This window comes from Sebastes umbrosus, chromosome 3 (assembly GCF_015220745.1).
Source record: "Sebastes umbrosus isolate fSebUmb1 chromosome 3, fSebUmb1.pri, whole genome shotgun sequence".
NCBI classification, from domain to species: Eukaryota; Metazoa; Chordata; class Actinopteri; order Perciformes; family Sebastidae; genus Sebastes; species Sebastes umbrosus.
This window is the reverse complement of record NC_051271.1, coordinates 39,321,930-39,339,721: the sequence shown is the minus strand read 5'-3', so window position 1 is coordinate 39,339,721 and position 17,792 is coordinate 39,321,930. Positions and strand designations below refer to the sequence as shown.

Here is a 17,792-nt window from a genome sequence, read left to right as displayed (position 1 = left end):
TTTTGTGGAAATGCAAATAAAAAGACAAGTTTTTGTTACCAAACACAAAAATACTGTCAGGCTGATTTATGTTCAAATGAGGAATAAATTTACCATAAACGCCCAATGTGACGTATATGTAACTTTACAGGTCTTTAAAGAAATTTTGAAAAAAAATTCAGAAATGTGTTCTATGTGGTCTATTTAGTCTGTATTATATCCCCCATAATTTTCCTTGAAGGAGAAATGGGTCTGGGTTCTTATGGGTTAATATACAAAATAGCTTCATAACAACTTCTCACATAAATAAGGATTTATTTACAAAAATGAACTTTACATGTAAGGCAGTGCATTGTAACAATCTCCATCAGAGGACATGAGATGATTGATAACAGCTGATTGGAGAACAGAGAGATCAATGACTGAACCAACTTACAGCTAAATCTTAATGAGAATCTCTTCATACAGTGATGATGACTGAGACAAATATGACGCTTTACAGATTTTACAATGGAAGATCTTGAATGGAGTCACATCAACCAGACGGTGACTGTTTAGATGTTTCGTCTCAGCGCAACTTCTGAGGTCATGTTAACGGTCATTTTCCCAAAACCGTCACAATTTATGTTGTTTGACATCAAACCTCTGGGACGGTGGAAGCATTCCTTACTCTGATGTTAGTAATTTCTGCTGGAATCATTTCAATTCAAACCCATTGTAACATGAACATAATTTAAAATAGAATAATTTTATATATTTTCTGACACTTCAACAGATGTTGGAGGGAGAGAGTCTTGAGTCTGTTGTGTTCTTTATGCATCCATTTCTACACGTGGAACGATATATGCGCATTTGCAGATCACTTCCTGTGCATTTTTCACAGCCGTCTTATTTAGTTATTATATTTAGTTAGCCTGACCAACAGCCATGATCGGCGGCCAACGGACAGTGTATTCGTTCGAAGCGCTCCTCGCCCTTCGGGACCGAGTAGTAGCTCCACCTGTTGTCAGGAGGCAGAGGCCTGTAACAGAGGGGAGGATGAGGAGGAAGCTGGACGCCATCCTGGATAACCCCTCCCATCCCCTCCATGATGAGCTAGTCAAGATGAGGAGTACCTTCAGCCACAGACTCATCCCCCCTCGGCACAACACAAAGCGCCTGGGTCAGTCCTTCATGCTGGTAGACATCAGGCTCCACAACCAAGGATGACCCCCATATGAGAACTATTAGGACTTTAAGAAGTTTAAACATCACTATCTGCCTTTAAACATGCACTATCTGCCTTTAAACATGCACTATCTACCTTTTAACATGCACTATCTGCAACCATCTTGGACTCTAACCACTGGCGAACTTTACACTTACTTACACTATACATCCTATATACCACTTTATAGACTGCACATATGTACATATTACATTTATTTATTGATGAACTGCATACACTATGTTCACCCATTCACTTTGTATCTTTTATATCTCTATTATTGTTTTTATAATTTTTGTATACCTTTACCTCTCCTGTGATTCACTCTGTTTGATGATGTTGCTGCTTTGACACCTGAATTTCCCTCTGGGGATTAATAAAGGTTCATCTTATCTTATCTTATCTTATTTATGGGCCACGTGACATTTGCAACTTCCCTCCTGTTTGTTTACTTAATTTTGTCCAATAGGTACCACAGCAGATCTGTAGAAACAATCTGTAAGTAAGAGGTGCATTTACTAGCTCCACCAGACGGTGGCGACATTCCCTCATATGAGCTGATGGAACTACAGTCTTAAGCTATGGAAGAAGAGTCTAAGGAGACAACTAATAGGCTGTATTCAAAACCGCATACTGCATACTACTGAGGAGCGCAGTATGCAGTATGCAGTACATACTGCATACTGCGCTCCTCAGTAGTATGCAGTATGTGACAGTTAAAGTGATGTATTTAGCAGTATGCTAGACGAGGCTTAAGCCTTCAAACCAGCTCTTGAAGCACAGGACAAAAAAACTAACTTGTACCACTATTACAATATTATCAAAAAATACAACTTTGATTTTGTTGTTTATGTTGTGCTTGTTTACTTTATAAGATACTGCAGGTTTAAACTATGTATTCTGACAGCTCATAAAGAAGTCCGACAAACAGGATCATCAACGAGGAGAGATGGGAAATATAAAACATTCATCCACAACATTTACTTTACTCAAACTGCTTTTTCAGTTACAGCAAAAGGACTGATCTCCCTCCAGATATTAGAGAAATGTTAAAAAAGTGTCATGTTGTCTCAGCAGTAATCTCTCTGCCCCGTCAGAAGCTGCTCTTTCCCTCGCCACTCTGCTGCTCTGCAGCCGCTCTGTGAGCGTCACTGGCCAGCTCTCCAGCGAGCTACGCCCGCGGGCGATTGTGGAGCTTTTTAACTCGAAAAAAGGCAAATAAACACAGGTTCCTGTTAATTTATAATGGACATCTGTGTTGTGATATTTAAACAAACTATCCGTCAACAAGGAAATAAAAGCCTCTTGTCTACGAGACCGGAGTGAGCTCCAGCAGCTCATAGCAGTCTCTGAGCGTGACTACCCGGCTTGCTGGCAGCGACCCGGGCAGGCACTAGCTGGCTGTCACGGTATTCTGTGGAGCTTCTAAACTCCGACAACGGTGGAACAAATGTTCAATTCGCCATCTAACTTCGTAAAACTGCCGATATTAATAATCTACACAGTTGATTTCTCGCCTCAAAAACTTTCAGAAGTGAATTTAGTGTTGAAATGGCTACAAAAACCGTAAAAAACGAGCAGCTTTTGGCTGCTGTTTTTGTACCCGTAGCCTGTGCTGTTCCGGCGCTTTGCATTGTGGGATACAGTAGGCGAGATAGACTGGTCCGATGCATACTGGAGAATTTTTCCAAATCAGTACGTCATCCGGGTATTTTTGGCATACTGTAGATTTTGCTTTTGTTCACATACTGCATACTACATACTACATTTTGGCCAAATCAGTACGTACTACTAGTATAGTATGCGGTTTCGAATACAGCCATAGCCTGGCTTCTGAATGTGAAAGACGACGTGGAATATCTTTAATTAACGCGAGCCAGCGTCAGTCACAAAATCAGTTTGATTGCATTGTTTTCTATTAGAATTAACTAACTGGCCGCGAGAGACGAAGCGCTGCGCAGCGTGCGTATTTTGTTAGATGCCTTGTTTCTATTTATTCCTTTTGTCACAATAAAATAATTAGTCACAACAAGGATATTTGGAAATCCCTGGGAATCAGGTTCAAGAGATAGAAAAATCAATGCACACCACATTGAGTGGACCTTTACTGGTTATCTGGTTTAAAGGTGCAACTCTCTGAGGTGGTGTCTTTCGTGCAATGCATCTGCCACAGTTTTTGATGTACTGTGCCACCTCTGTTCCCATCTTAGGTCACAAGTTCAACTGTTTTTTCCACTCCCAGATGCCCAGACTCATTGTGGAGAGATCTGAGTACAAGTGAGACATACTTGTGTAGCAGTTGTGTACTCTCTCTTGCGTTGTGTTATTAATGATGTACACACACCGTCACTTTTGGCTCCAACTCGCCATTTATTCTGGTAATACAGAGATGATGTTAGATCTCCCACAGTCAGTCTCACAGCGACAAAGCTTCTCAAAGATGCTAAAACAAAATGAAATCAGTTGAAGTTGCTGTTGATTAGCCAGCTAGCTTTAACTAAGCTCTGTCATCTAAGTCACTGACAACGTGGCGTGTTCAACAAAGTGCTCCACACAATCAAAGAGGCAACTAATATCAACATTCAGCATTTTCTCTAGTACTTGGAAGCTTAGCTCGACATACAATTTACAGAAAACACACTTTTACTCATACAAAGAAGGCTTATGATCTCTATATTTACGGAGCTAATTCAAAGTCAACCTACCACGGAGACGGCATATGCAGACTGTTGACGAGATGCGGGGTGCACCTGTCAAGTCTGCAGGGGCTCAGTAGAGGGCGCTAATGCTATGTACACACAACGGTCTCCATGGCAACCTCCATTATAATCAGATATCAGAGTAAATAATATATAAAATGAATAATAATAATTAAATAATAAAGTAGATAATATATAAAATTAATAATAATAATTAAATAATAAAGTAAATAATAAAGTAAATAACATGATATTGAAACAGATGATACATTAAATTCAGAGTACATACATTTAAACATATTAAGACAGATTTAGTAATGGCAAGTGTAATCATTAACTCCGCTACATTCCCCCCTGCTGATTTTCACTTGCCCATTCAAGCCAAACCAAAATGAACAAGTGAGACTGAGCTGCCAGATCACCATAGAACAGAACATACCAGGTACTAACAATATACAGAAGATAAGAAAAAAAAATTGTCTGTGTACAGTACTGTTCAGATCACAAATATCAAGTATTCCAGTCATAAAGACTATTCCTTAAGAATTAGAATGTGAAAGGGTTGCAAAGCCTACCAACACCCATAGGAAAACATGCCCATCTACATGTTAGGCTACTCAAATATTGCATCATTAAGACAGTACAATCATGAACCACCTGAACATACACATTACCTATACTCACTTACAGGTGTCATATTCTGAGAGAAAAAAGAAAAAAAATAATAATAATCTCCCACAAAGCAGAAGAAGCAATACATTCACTCATGTATAAATGCAACTACACATCATAACTATTAACTACCAGCAAGAATTTTCTGGCTCATGTGCTGAATAAGCCTTACAACAGGTCTAACAACCCTCCCATATCTCGTCATTCTCCGTGTGTTATCACTGGAAAGGGTTTGGTCTGCCCCTGACAGAACTACAGAACCTGCATCAGGAGGCAGCGAAACAACAGCAGGTCGAGAGTCAGCAAAGTCCACAGAATAGTCAGTGTTCACAGCTGGGTCACAAAGACCGGACTGGTGTGGTCTGTTCTCTCTAGTCAAGTTTGGATCGTCAGGTATAGTCGGGTCAGGTTCGTCCACGGCTTCCACTGAGTCATTAGCAGCAGGAACATCCTCTGCAGTAGTTGACTGATCTCCCGTGGAGGCCGGGAGCTGAGAGATCCATGTGACAGTCCTGTCCTCAGGTCCACATTCAGGCAGCAAGACAGAGCCCCTCTCATTTGCATCCAACACAGACTCATCCACATCAGCATCGGTCAGGCCACTGACTGAAGAACAGTCCTCATGCTCAGTTGAAACAGGCATAATCAGATTCCTATGGACCACTTTCTCTCGGTCTGTTGCAGAGTTCCTGAGTCTGAAAGTGTGAGTGTTCTCATGTTTCTCCACGACAGTATAGAGGTGGCTCTCCCAGCGATCAGCCAGCTTCCTCCGTCCGCGTTCCCCCTTGTTAGCCAAAATGACCCTGTCCCCAACATCCACAGGTGCACCTCTCAGCTTGCGGTTGTACAGATCAGCCTGCCTCCCCTGTTGCTTAGTGGCTGAGGCCTGGGCAATCCTGATAGCCTCCGCCAAGTCACGTCTGAGACACTGTACATAGGCATCATAATCCATCACCTGGTCATCCATAAGCACAGACTCAAACATCATGTCCACAGGCAGCCTGGGCGTTCTGCCGAACATCAGTTGAAAGGGAGCAAAGCCTGTGGTTTCGTGAACTGTGGCATTATAGGAGAAGGTAAGAGATCGTAGGTGCTGGGGCCATTTGTGCTTGGCTTTCGGCGGAAAGGCTCTGATCATATTTCCAAGGGTGCGACTGAACCTCTCAACCGCTCCGTTGCCCATGGGGTGGTAGGGCGTTGTATGAGATTTCTCGACACCAGCCACCTGGAGCATCTCTGCGATCAGACTGCTCTCAAAGTTCGCACCCTGATCTGAGTGCACCCGTTCAGGGAAGCCATAGACGCAGAAGAAATTGTTCCAGAGCTGATGAGCGACAGCCTTGGCTGACTGATTGGGACAGAGATAGGCCTGAGCCAGCTTAGTGAAATGGTCGGTTACTACGAGAACATCAAGGGACTTGTTGGAGGAGTCTTCCGCAGACCAAAAGTCAATGCAAACCAACTCAAGAGGTCTGGATGTCTTAACACTCTCGAGTGGCGCCCTGGCTTCTGGTTCAGGAGACTTACTGACCACACAACGGTGACAGCGCCGCACATACTCCTTGACATTCTCCTCCATCCCATGCCAATAGAACCGCTGTCTCGTCAGGTAGAGTGTCCGTCTCTGCCCATGGTGACCCGCCTCGTCATGTACCCCTCTGAGAACTTTCTCTTTCAAGGCAGAGGGCACAACGTACCGGTAGATTTTTCTCTTTGTGACAGCGTCCTTAGAAGTGCGATACAGGACACCTGAGTGGATGGTGAGCTGGTCCCAGCGTCGGAGGAGCCGCAGAGCATCAACAGGCTCATGTGTGCGTTCGCGTCAGAGGGTGGAATTCAGACAGCTCTGGTGGTTGAATGGGCTGAGTTAGCTGAGGCAAGAGGAAAGCATGAGGGGGCAGGCACTCTTGATCCAAAGAATTCTCCAGAACAGCAGACACTGCATGCGAGGAGATAGATGGATGTAGGGGCACAGCCACTGCAGTGTTGGAAGCCACTGTCAAGGGATGAAGCACATGTAGCCGGCTCAACGGATCACAAGACAGACGGAAAGCATCCTGCACACAGTCAAGGTCCAAAGCATTTGCTTCCTCCAGGAGTGCACCGTATGGGACTGTTGTGAGGCGATGAAGAACACTCGGTTGCACAAATGGCTCACGGCTGAGGGCATCCGCCACTACATTCTTAGGGCCAGGAATGTACCTGATGTCAAAGTCGTATGGGGCCAGTTTCGACACCCATCTCTGTTCACAGGCATCCAGTTTCGGCTTACTGAGAATGTACGTGAGCAGGTTGTTGTCTGTCCATACAGTGAATTTTTGGCCTCTCAGCCAATGGCTGAATTTGTCACAAACAGCCCACTTGAGTGCGAGGAATTCCAGCCTGTGAGCTGGATAGCGTGACTGGGCATAGTTGAGCGATTTGCTGGCAAATGCGACGGGTCGTGCAACATCATAACCCTCAACCACTTGAGACAATACAGCCCCGAGGCCATTGGAAGAGGCATCAACCGAGAGCAAGAAAGGTTTGCCAAAGTCGGGATGAGCAAGGGTTGCATTATCCAGCAATGCCTGTTTCAGCTTTTCGAAAGCCTCACTGCATTCAGGTGTCCAGTCAGCAGAGGTGAGCCTCCTGATCACAGGTGGGCTCCTTTTGTTCTTGGCATGACGAGGCTTCCTCACCCCAGACGTCAGTGCAAACAGCGGTTTGCTGATGCAAGAGTATCCCTCAAAGAACTGCTGATAAATGCCAACCATTCCAAGGAAGGATCTGATCTTGGTAGGAGAGGGTACGAGTATGTGGTTTAGTCCACTTTCAAATGTGGACCGTGGACGAACTAGGAAAAAACCTGTGACATCTACCCCTCATATTGCCAAGGTAAATAATGTGGGGTGTGATAGTACTTATGGCACTGCTGATGTAGGAGCAGAGGGGCAGTCAACACCTTCTGATCAAGAGGTTGAACATGTCCCAGTTACTGCTCTGAGTGACTTAGTGAAACAGATTGGGGCCAGTATTGGTGAAAACATTGTCTCCTGTCTTAAGTCCATTCCAGCCAATGATGTTAGTGTGCCTCATTCGTCCACTGCTGATCTTTCTAAGGTTAACCTGACAGTTAGCCATGAGAGCTATGAACCCCGCCCTTTCAGGGGAGACAACACTGACAGACTTACAGTCTCTGAGTGGGAGGAATCTGTCAGGATTTATCTGAGTAGGAGGGGCATTGAGCTGTGTGACCAAGTAGAAGAAGTGCTCAATAAGCTACAAGGGAAAGCACGGGATGTTGTGAAGGTTGGGCTACGTAGCAAACCCTCGTTAGACTTGATGTCAGGCCCACAACCTGTGTTTGACATACTCAGACAGCACTTCAGTGAATCTGTGGTCTCTTTTATGCCTCTTGCTGACTTTTACGACACAAAACCTTGCCCCACTGAGACTGCTGTTGACTACTGGATTCGGCTTAACAAAGCCATTGACATTGCTGTGGATGGACTAAAGAGACAAGGCAAGACTCTTGACAACCCCGCTCGTGAAGTGACAGTCATGTTCATCACTCATTGTCCCGATCCTGAACTGTGTTTAATCTTCAGCTGTAAGCCACTGATGTTCAGGTGCGGCTGGACAAGCATCACCGTAAACGGCGTCTCCAGCAGCGTCAATCTGCAGGCCCAGCTGATCGCTTGCAGCCCGCCCAGGCTGAAGAGGTTATTCGCAGCCATGTTCAGACTACAGAGAGCCCTTCTACCCCACAACCGCATACAGCCGGTAGACCATTTCCAAATGAGAGTCAGTCTCTTGAGCATGTCATCTCTCTTCTGGAGCGCTTGCTGCAGCGTGAGTCCTCTCAGCGTTCCAGGCCTCCTCGATCAGGGAATGGCAGCCGCACAAGGTCGCGGGGGCAATGTGCCGTTTGTGGGAATGATAATCATGACACTGTGTCCCACTGTAGGAGTGAACGTCTTTGCTTCCGCTGCCATGCTGCTGGACATTAAGCGATGATTTGTCCTGTCTCCCCTGTTCCTGCCTCGTCTGCTGCTCAGCCTGGCAGTCCAAGTCAGCAGGAAAACTAACTGGCCCACATGAGCAGGGGACTAGTGGAGGGCCAGTTAACATGTCCCCACAACAACAGGAGGATGTTGATCTTGAATCTGTTTACTCACAGTTCTGTGCCTCAACAGCCTAGCCATAAATGTCTCTCCGCTGGCAGCACGGTCATTGTAGAGCCAAGTGAGTCTCGCACAGTGCCACGGACAGTTATGGTGGGTCGTATTGTGACACCGCTGTGGGGCGACGGTTGGGTCCCGGTGAGAGTCACCAACCCCTCCACTAAACCACTGACTCTGAAACACAACTGTAAAATTGCTGACGTGTCCACATGTGTGGCACTGGAAGACTTTGACACTGACTACCTGTATGCAAATGACTCACCTGTTGATGCGAAATGCACAGTGACCAAGACAGCTGACAAGTCTGACACAGCCAGTGGGAAGAGCTTCACTGTTGACTCTGAGTGCCCTGCACACCGACCTTGCAATCCGACACTCCGTAACTTAGGACTGCAAGACATTGACATTGATTCGAGTCATCTGTCTCCTTTTTGGAAAGCAGAGCTTGTTGATCTGTTGGCCAAGTATGAGTCCATTTTCTCCCGCCACAGGCTGGACTGTGGAAGAGCGAAAGACTTTGTCCACCGCATCCGACTGAGTGACAGCAAACCCTTCAGACTCCCTTATCGCCGTCTGTCTCCATCACACTACAAGAAGCTGAGAGTGGCCTTGAATGAAATGGAGGAACGTGACATCATAAGGAAGTCTACCAGCGAGTATGCCTCACCTCTTGTCCTCGTCTGGAAAAAGAATGGAGACTTGCGGCTCTGCACTGATTTTCGTTGGCTGAACGCGCAAACTGTCAGAGACGCGCATCCCTTGCCTCACCAGGCTGACGCCTTGGCTGCCCTTGGAGGGAATGCGTTCTTCTCGACCATGGACCTGACCTCTGGTTATTACAACGTGGAGGTCCATGAGGAGGACAAGAAGTTCACTGCGTTCGCCTCTCCATTCAGTGTGCACGAGTACAACAGGCTCCCACAGGGCCTATGCAACAGCCCTGCCACGTTCATGAGGATGATGATGGCTATCTTCGGTGATCAAAACTTCTTGAGCCTCTTGTGTTACCTGGATGACATACTGGTATTTGCTCCTGATGAACAGCTGGCGCTGCAGAGGTTGGAGATGGTGTTTGAGAGGTTACAGGCGCACAACCTGAAACTAGCTCCTAAAAAGTGCCACTTCATGAGACCCTCTGTGAAGTTTCTTGGACATGTGGTGAGGAAGGATGGCATCTACACTGACCCTGAGAAAGTCAAAGCCATGGTTGACTTAGATGACAGAGATTTGATGGAGGAGGGCACTGGCACCCCTGCCAATACCCGACACATTAGGCCCATCCATTTTCAGTGAAAAGAAAAAAAACTTAAAACTTACACTTTGTCCCCCATACAGGAAGAAAAAAAAAAAAAAAATATATATATATATAATGCCCAAACCACACACAAATTGCTTCGACTCACGGAAGAGGAAGAAAAAAAAATAATAAAATAAAATCCTAGCAGAATATTTTTTATTTTTTTTACCCCCACATTTCACAATTATAGATAGCAATAAACCAATAACATGTACACAGTGAATCCCATTAACATCACTACATGTAAAGTTCTTTTCTTTTAAGTCACTCAAATCCGCTAATCACAAAATATAGTCCATAGAAAGTAACACGCATCAGATTTCCAATCACATTTGCGACTCACGGCACCATGGAAAGCTGATTGCGCAACAGGCGGAGCAGATGAAACTCCGGTCTTGACGTCGAGTCCGCAGCAACACCAAGGAGAAGAACGGGTCACGGCACCATTGTAGCAGTTGTGTACTCTCTCTTGCGTTGTGTTATTAATGATGTACACACACCGTCACTTTTGGCTCAAACTCGCCATTTATTCTGGTAATACAGAGATGATGTTAGATCTCCCACAGTCAGTCTCACAGCGACAAAGCTTCTCAAAGATGCACGGAGACAGCATATATGCAGACTGTTGACAAGATAATTACATACAAGCTAACATTAATACAAATATAAAAATATACAACATGTACCTGGTAATACAGAAATGATGTTAGATCTCTCACAGTCAGTCTCACAGCGACAAAGCTTCTCAAAGATGCTAAAACAAAATGAAATCAGTTGAAGTTGCTGTTGATTAGCCAGCTAGCTTTAACTAAGCTAGCAGAGTCACCGACAACGTGGCGTGTTCAACAAAGTGCTCCACACAATCAAAGAGGCAACTAATATCAACATTCAGCATTTTCTCTAGTACTTGGAAGCTTAGCTCAACATACAATTTACAGAAAACACACTTTTACTCATACAAAGAAGGCTTATGATCTCTACATTTACGGAGCTAATTCAAAGTCAACCTACCACGGAGACGGCATATGCAGACTGTTGACGAGATGCGGGGTGCACCTGTCAAGTCTGCAGGGGCGCAGTAGAGGGCGCTAATGCTATGTACACACAACAGTCTCCATGGCAACCTCCATTATAATCAGATATCAGAGTAAATAATATATAAAATGAATAATAATAATTAAATAATAAAGTAGATAATATATAAAATAATAATAATAATTAAATAATAAAGTAAATAATAAAGTAAATAACATGATATTGAAACAGATGACAAATAATACATTAAATTCAGAGTACATACATTTAAACATATTAAGACAGAGTTAGTAATGGCAAGTGTAATCATTAACTCCGCTACACTTGCAGGGAAGGACGAGTTGGTGTACCACTGTACCAGGTGATCTTTCTGTCACTCTGTAAAGCAGGTCATCAGATATCAGCAACTTTTTGCCAGCAACAGTGTGACTCTGGGGTCCTCGCCCTTAACTGAGTGGAAAGAGTGCCCTTCTTTAACTGCTTGCTTGACCGGAGCAATTACTGGGTCAGCATTTTGAGCTTTGATTAGGCCCTTCTGGCTTATCTGCGTGAGACAACCAACATCCAAACGTGTTGGAAACACATCACACTCAGAGATGACCTCAGGAGAAACCCTCTTAGGACTCTGCACAGCTGGGGGCTGTGCAACTCGCTTTCCACATCTGACTTGTTTACACAGAGCTTTAACACTATCAGGCGGAAGGTTTTGCAAATCATTGTTTGGAAGGGGGTTGCGTGACAAGGAGTCGGCATCGATGTTGCTACTTCCTGGTCGGTACTGAAGAGTGAAGTTGTACGTCGAGAGGGCAGCAAGCCAACGGTGACCGCTTGCGCTTAACTTGGCGGTTGTGAGGATATACGTTAGGGGGTTGTTATCGGTCCTCACAATAAAACTTGCTCCGTACAAGTAATCATGAAATTTGTCGACCACCGCCCACTTACGGGCCAGGAATTCGAGCTGATGCACTAGATAGTTCCTCTCAGAGAAACTGAGCTTCCGGCTTGCAAAGGCAACTGGTCTCAACCCTTCTGGGTGCTCTTGATTGAGAACTGCCCCTAAGCCCTCAAGGCTGGCATCTATGTGTAACACAAAGGGCTTTGTCGTGCCACCTGTCCCCGAAGGGTTCCTTTACTTTACTTTCCTTTACTACTTGTAGTAGGGCTTGTCTGGTACCTTGGCTGCTTTTCTCTTCTTCTGGGTCGGGGGGTAGCCCTTGCAGAGTTCTGTAAGCGGTCTGACTATGATGGAGTAATTCTTTATGATGTGATGGTAGTACCCACAGAATCCTAAGAAGGACTGCAAGGATGGAAGATCAGTGGGCTGCTTCCATTGGGATACTGCTTCCACTTTGGCAGGATCTGTTCCGATTCCATTCTCTGACACAATGTGTCCCACATAGGTCACTTGTGGACGACAGAACTGACATTTATCTAGAGACAACTTCAAACCAGCCTCTTCCAGTTGGTCAATCACCTTGAGGTCAATTTGCTCGTGCTCTTCCAGGGTTTTCCAGAATACAATCAGGTCATCTAAGTAGACTATGACCTCAAGCAGGTGCATGTCTCCTACCGCCTTCTCCATAAGTCTTTGAAAAGTTGCAGGAGCCCCCCTGATCCTCTGTGGCATCCTCTCAAACTGATAAAATCCCAATGGACATATGAAGGCGGTTTTCTCTTTATCCTGTTCTGACATCGGGATCTGGTAGTAACCACTGCGCAAGTCCAACACTGAATACCACTTGCTTCCAGACAAACTGTCTAATCTATCATCAATTCATGGGACTGTGTACTGGTCGGGGACTTTTCTTCGGTACAGCGTCCGATAAAGTACGATCGGCGAAGCATAGGGACTCCTTGATTCCTGTATGATCCCTGCTGCCAGAAGACCTTGAAGGTGGCGTCGGACGTCATCCAGGTCAGCAGGAGCTACGCGGCGAGACCGTTCTCTGAATGGGGTGTCGTTGTTTAGTCGGATATGATGTTCTTCCCCCTTGGCTAATTGGACGTCCCATTCCTCAGTGGAGAACGCATTGGACCTTCCGGCGAGCTTCTGTCTTAATCGTTGTTTCCACTCATTTGGAATCGGCGATCTCCAAAGTCAGTGACTCATCAATCTTTGGGGTCTCTGACTTGGAACTGGGAGCTTGAGTCACAATATCAGCCACATGAAGGTGTGCAATCACTGTGCCCTTGGAAATGGAGGTTGGCTTTAGTGACTCATTACGCAGCAGTACTAGGAACTTGTTCTTGTCCATCATTTTTAAGTATAAGACAGTTGGCTGCACTAGCACACTCGGAGGAAGAACAAGAAAAGGAGCATGCTCTGTAATTAGGACGCTATCTTCCACAGGTTGTCTCTCTTTCACTTTACAGGAAGCTATATACTGACTTCCAGCAGGAATGATGAGGGGGCCAGGGCCGGACCACTTCACTTCAGCTACAGGGCTCTCATCAGGATTGACTTTGGAAAGCTTTGTGGCAGGTAAGGGCTGGGCTTTCTGCTCTGGTACACACACTCTCGTTGCCCGGATGTTATCTGCCTTTTCCTCGTTAGGGATGAACGGTCTGACCTTGTGGACATTGGTGCCAACCAGGACCGGAATGCTGTCAGAACAACGGAGATCTGGGCACACCAAGGCAAAAACAGGGACTGACTCTGCTTTGACAGGTGTCTTCTCTGGAAGCTCCAACTCAACTTGGATGTAGCCTCTGTAGGGATAACTGCTCTCTGATTCACTAAGACCCCAAATGTCTAGACCACTGACTGGCTGTAGGGGTACGTGGGACAAGTGCTTGGCATACCAGCTGTCGAAGATTGTTGTCACTTGTGATCCGCTATCAAGGATAGCGATGCAGGTTTTGCAGTCAACTTTTACACAGGTAGTGGAGGGTGGCCCTATTAATCCTTCTGGCAGATGGCTTGACGTTATGGGTGTTCCCTGATTTTCTCTGACTTGGTTTTGGCTGTCGTTGAGTACGGATCAGTTTCTGTATCACTTTTTTGATAGTTTTCTGGGGCACCACACTTAGTGGCAAAATGCCCATCCTCACTACAAGGGTAGCAGAAAAAGTCGCTTGAGTGTCTTTGGGACGAAGCTCTCTGCTGTTTGACTGACATAACTGAGACATGTTTCCTCAGCTTTCTTACCTCTTTCTTTAATGTGTTGAGGTCTTTATGTTCCTTGGAGGCTTTTGCCTCAGTAGCGACTGCAATAGCCTATCAGTTCAGTTTATGTGCTACAGTGATGTGTTCTGTGACATAGGCTATACTGATGCCACAATATATTTTAAAGTTTTAATGAATTTCTCTTTATTAAGTCTCTCTGAATTATCTCTCCATTTATAGTCTCCCTAATTGGGAGCGAAATATAAAGTAATATTGTTTTATTTTTTTGAAGTAGCACCTCTAGGTTAGCTAATCTGTAAGAAGCATCTCATTAATGAAGAAATTCCATAACTTGTGTTAAGAAGGAAGAAGAGTCAATAACAGTACTGTGCTATGTTCCCCTAGGCAGGCGAGGAACTTGGACTGGGATGCAAGAGCAGTGCAGATAAATGAACACACACAGGACGGCACAGCACAGAGAGAGAGACAGAGAGAGAGAGTGAGAGAGAGAGAGAGAGAGAGAGAGAGAGAGAGAGAGAGAGAGAGAGAGAGAGAGAGAGAGGACATACAGTCAGGCTACAGCGTCCCAGAGACTAACCACAGACTCCCTGTAATGCAGCAGAACTGATGATCCAACACACTAGAGGTAAGAATCAGAGAAAAATGCAATGGCTCTTTCTATTCTCTGCAGTTGCAGTCGTGGGGCACAGTGTGTGTGTGTGTGTGTGTGTGTGTGTGGCGTAAGAGAGCAGTACAGAGAGTGTAATAAATCTACCTCAGACTGAAGGACAATGCCTAGGCTTTTGCTGTCCTGTCCTTGTGTGCATGTATGTGTGTTTGTACCTGTGTGTTGAATACATTTTATTAACATGATTTGTTACAGTTTTCCTGCTATCAGATAGAGAACAATTTCTGTGTGTGTGTATGGTGACCATAACAGCTTCAACGAGCTGTGTCATCGCATCTTGACAGTGTAGTCTAACGCCGCAGTCCACCCCCCCCACCCTCTCCTCAACCCAGCCCACACACTTTATGGTCCCCTCTCTTTCCCTCTCCCTAACCCACTAGATCCTCTCACTAGGAATCTGCAAGCTGAAGGCTAATGGGCTGTACAAACGTTATGGTGGGGCGGGGGTTGGGTGAATCTTGCGTTTCATACTATTTTCTTTTGACTCTTTGTTTTTTTTTTTAAATTATAAATATTATTTTTACTGTTACACAAATGTTCAGATATCAACAGCAGGGAACAGCAGCTGTGAAGGGTCTAGCATCACAAAGACAAACACTATGGTGTTAATCCGTGCAGTGAAACCAGAACTCCTGTTTTTTTTTCCAAAAGTAAAAATACCTCATTCAAAGTCTGATTGACATTGAATGTAATAACGCAAATTACAAAAAATCCAGCCTTAGAACATACCCTTGCTCAAGCGTATGCGATGTGGTTAACGCCATGTCTAGGATGGTAAAATTAAAAGCACATCTCTTAATGTCACAGCACAGGTAGTTAAATATTTTGTTGTTAGGTGTAAGGGAATTCATTACAGCTAAGCCTTATGGCTGTACAGCTAACTCCTGTTATTCTCTCTTCCTTTTTAGAAACATACATCTAAAATACACTAACTCTCATGAACGCAAGGTAATTTGTATAAAGAAATATTCCCAGTAAGTTTTACCACTATTTTACCTACATCAACCTTAATCTGTAATTCTCTCTATCTTTGGATAGTGCCTTACGCAGGATTTTAGAAATACAGAGGACCAAAAACTGAGATAAAATTTTGATTTCCCTGATTTAAATATGAGCATTTTAAGATGTTTGGAGAGCAAAAATGGGATAACAATAGCTTTAAAACTATGTCAGTGGGTTGTAGCATATAACTGATCTGTCAAGTAATAGAATCAAGTTAAATGTTGTAATGAATAATCCACACTACAATCTGGAAATACAGAAGAGGCTAAGAGGAAAACGAAACATTTGAAAATGATGTTGAAAATGTTTAAAGTTCAAGTAAATGGAAATTCACACTAGACACCAGTGAAATCTAATCTTGACCAAATATGGGAGCAATAGCTTGATTTAGTTGGTTGTTGATTTTGGGTTGATTGCTCTCTCCGTCCTCTACTCTTTGTTCTCTTTCACCCTCTTTACTCCTTCTCACTTGTCTCTCTTGTTAACGTGTATTCAAAAGAATTTAGTAAAATATATACACCTTCTTTATTTCATCTTTGTGTTTGAATTTGCAGTTTCATGTTGGATTTGAATTATAGAAATGTGTCTAAAACAGTACATAAACATAAGCAAAATGTTTTACAATAATATTTATACAATAATACTAATTACCAAACATACGAATGACATGATAAATCTGTGTGCTTATGGCAGGCGGGTGGAGAGGCAGATGGGTCCAAGAAAAACACATGATTTTTAACCAGGCCGTTGTTAGAGTTGTTAGAGTGTTTTGTTTTGAAAGGTAGTAGTTGATAAACGTTGTCACGTGTTTTTTAGAGACAATTGTGAAGTATTTTCCATACTTATGTTACGTTGTTTACCTATGTATTTTACTTAGTTTACATACTTATCTTAAGCCCAACCATGACGTTTTAATTAAACCTAAGTGAGTGGTTTTGTTGCCTCAAACCAACTGCGGATGTTACCGTAGTTTTGCTGCATGGTGTACAAATGACACGCAAAAAGCCTAAAATGCTCATGACACGTGGAATGTCCTTGTAGTATTGTGCTATTTATAAGTCTTACTGTGAGACCTGGTTGCAATGTTGGCTACTACATTGTTCTTGCCTGGAATGTGCTTGACCTCAAGATTATATATCTGAACATTCATGCATTGGCATGCCATTAACCTATTTATGTGAATAATCTGTGTCAAAATGTGGGTCAAAATGTGTCCAATGCCTCTTTCCATTTTTATGCTGACAACACTATTGTATACTGCTGGGTGGCATCTCTTATACAGGCTTTTGAATATCTGCAAAATGCTTTTATTGTTGTGCAAAGTACACTGCATGAGCTGAAACTTGTTTTAAATGCAGATAAGATACAGATACTGTTCTTTTCCAACGCAAAGCGTAGGTCACAAAATGTTCCTGTGGTTCTTATTGTGGATGGAAAGGAGATTGACGCTGGCAAGGCCTACAAATACCTTGGCATCTTGATTGATGACTCCCTTACTTTTAAACCACATGTGCTGTACCTTGTAAAAGGCTAAAAACTGTTTTTTTATTTTCGAAACAAGTTGTGTTTTTCTTTTTATGTAAAAATGCGTCTTGTTTCTACAACATTTTCATCGGTTTTAGATTATAGAGATGTTTTGTACATGCACGCCTCTGCTCAATGCCTTCATATGGTTGATGTAGCTTACCATGCATCCTTGAGGTTCATTACAAATTGTAAAGCTCTGACTCACCACTGTGAGTTGTACTCACAGGTGGGATGGCCTGCACTGACAACCCGTAGGCTCTCCCATTGGTACATCCTTATATATAAGGTGATTCTGGGTCTGCTCCCACAATACTGTGTTTTTATTACGCAGAAAAATTGTTGACAGTATTCACTGCATTCACAGGACTTATTTGTGCTCTCTGTCCCAAAAGCTTGGATAAAAATTGGGGAAAG

At 43.9% G+C, this 17,792-nt stretch overlaps 1 protein-coding gene across 2 annotated transcripts in view; it reads left to right on the top strand.

Annotated features, from left to right (window-relative positions):
• Positions 1 to 14,672: 14,672 nt before the first annotated feature.
• The window catches only part of LOC119484783 (glycine receptor subunit beta-like), a 71,801-nt gene continuing 68,681 nt past the window's right edge, over positions 14,673 to 17,792 (top strand). For both annotated transcript variants that reach the window (XM_037763865.1, XM_037763864.1), the window contains exon 1: positions 14,673 to 14,807. In XM_037763865.1, the coding sequence (XP_037619793.1) occupies positions 14,789 to 14,807 (19 nt within the window). In that variant the 5' untranslated portion in view covers positions 14,673 to 14,788. The remainder of the gene's footprint in view (positions 14,808 to 17,792) is intronic.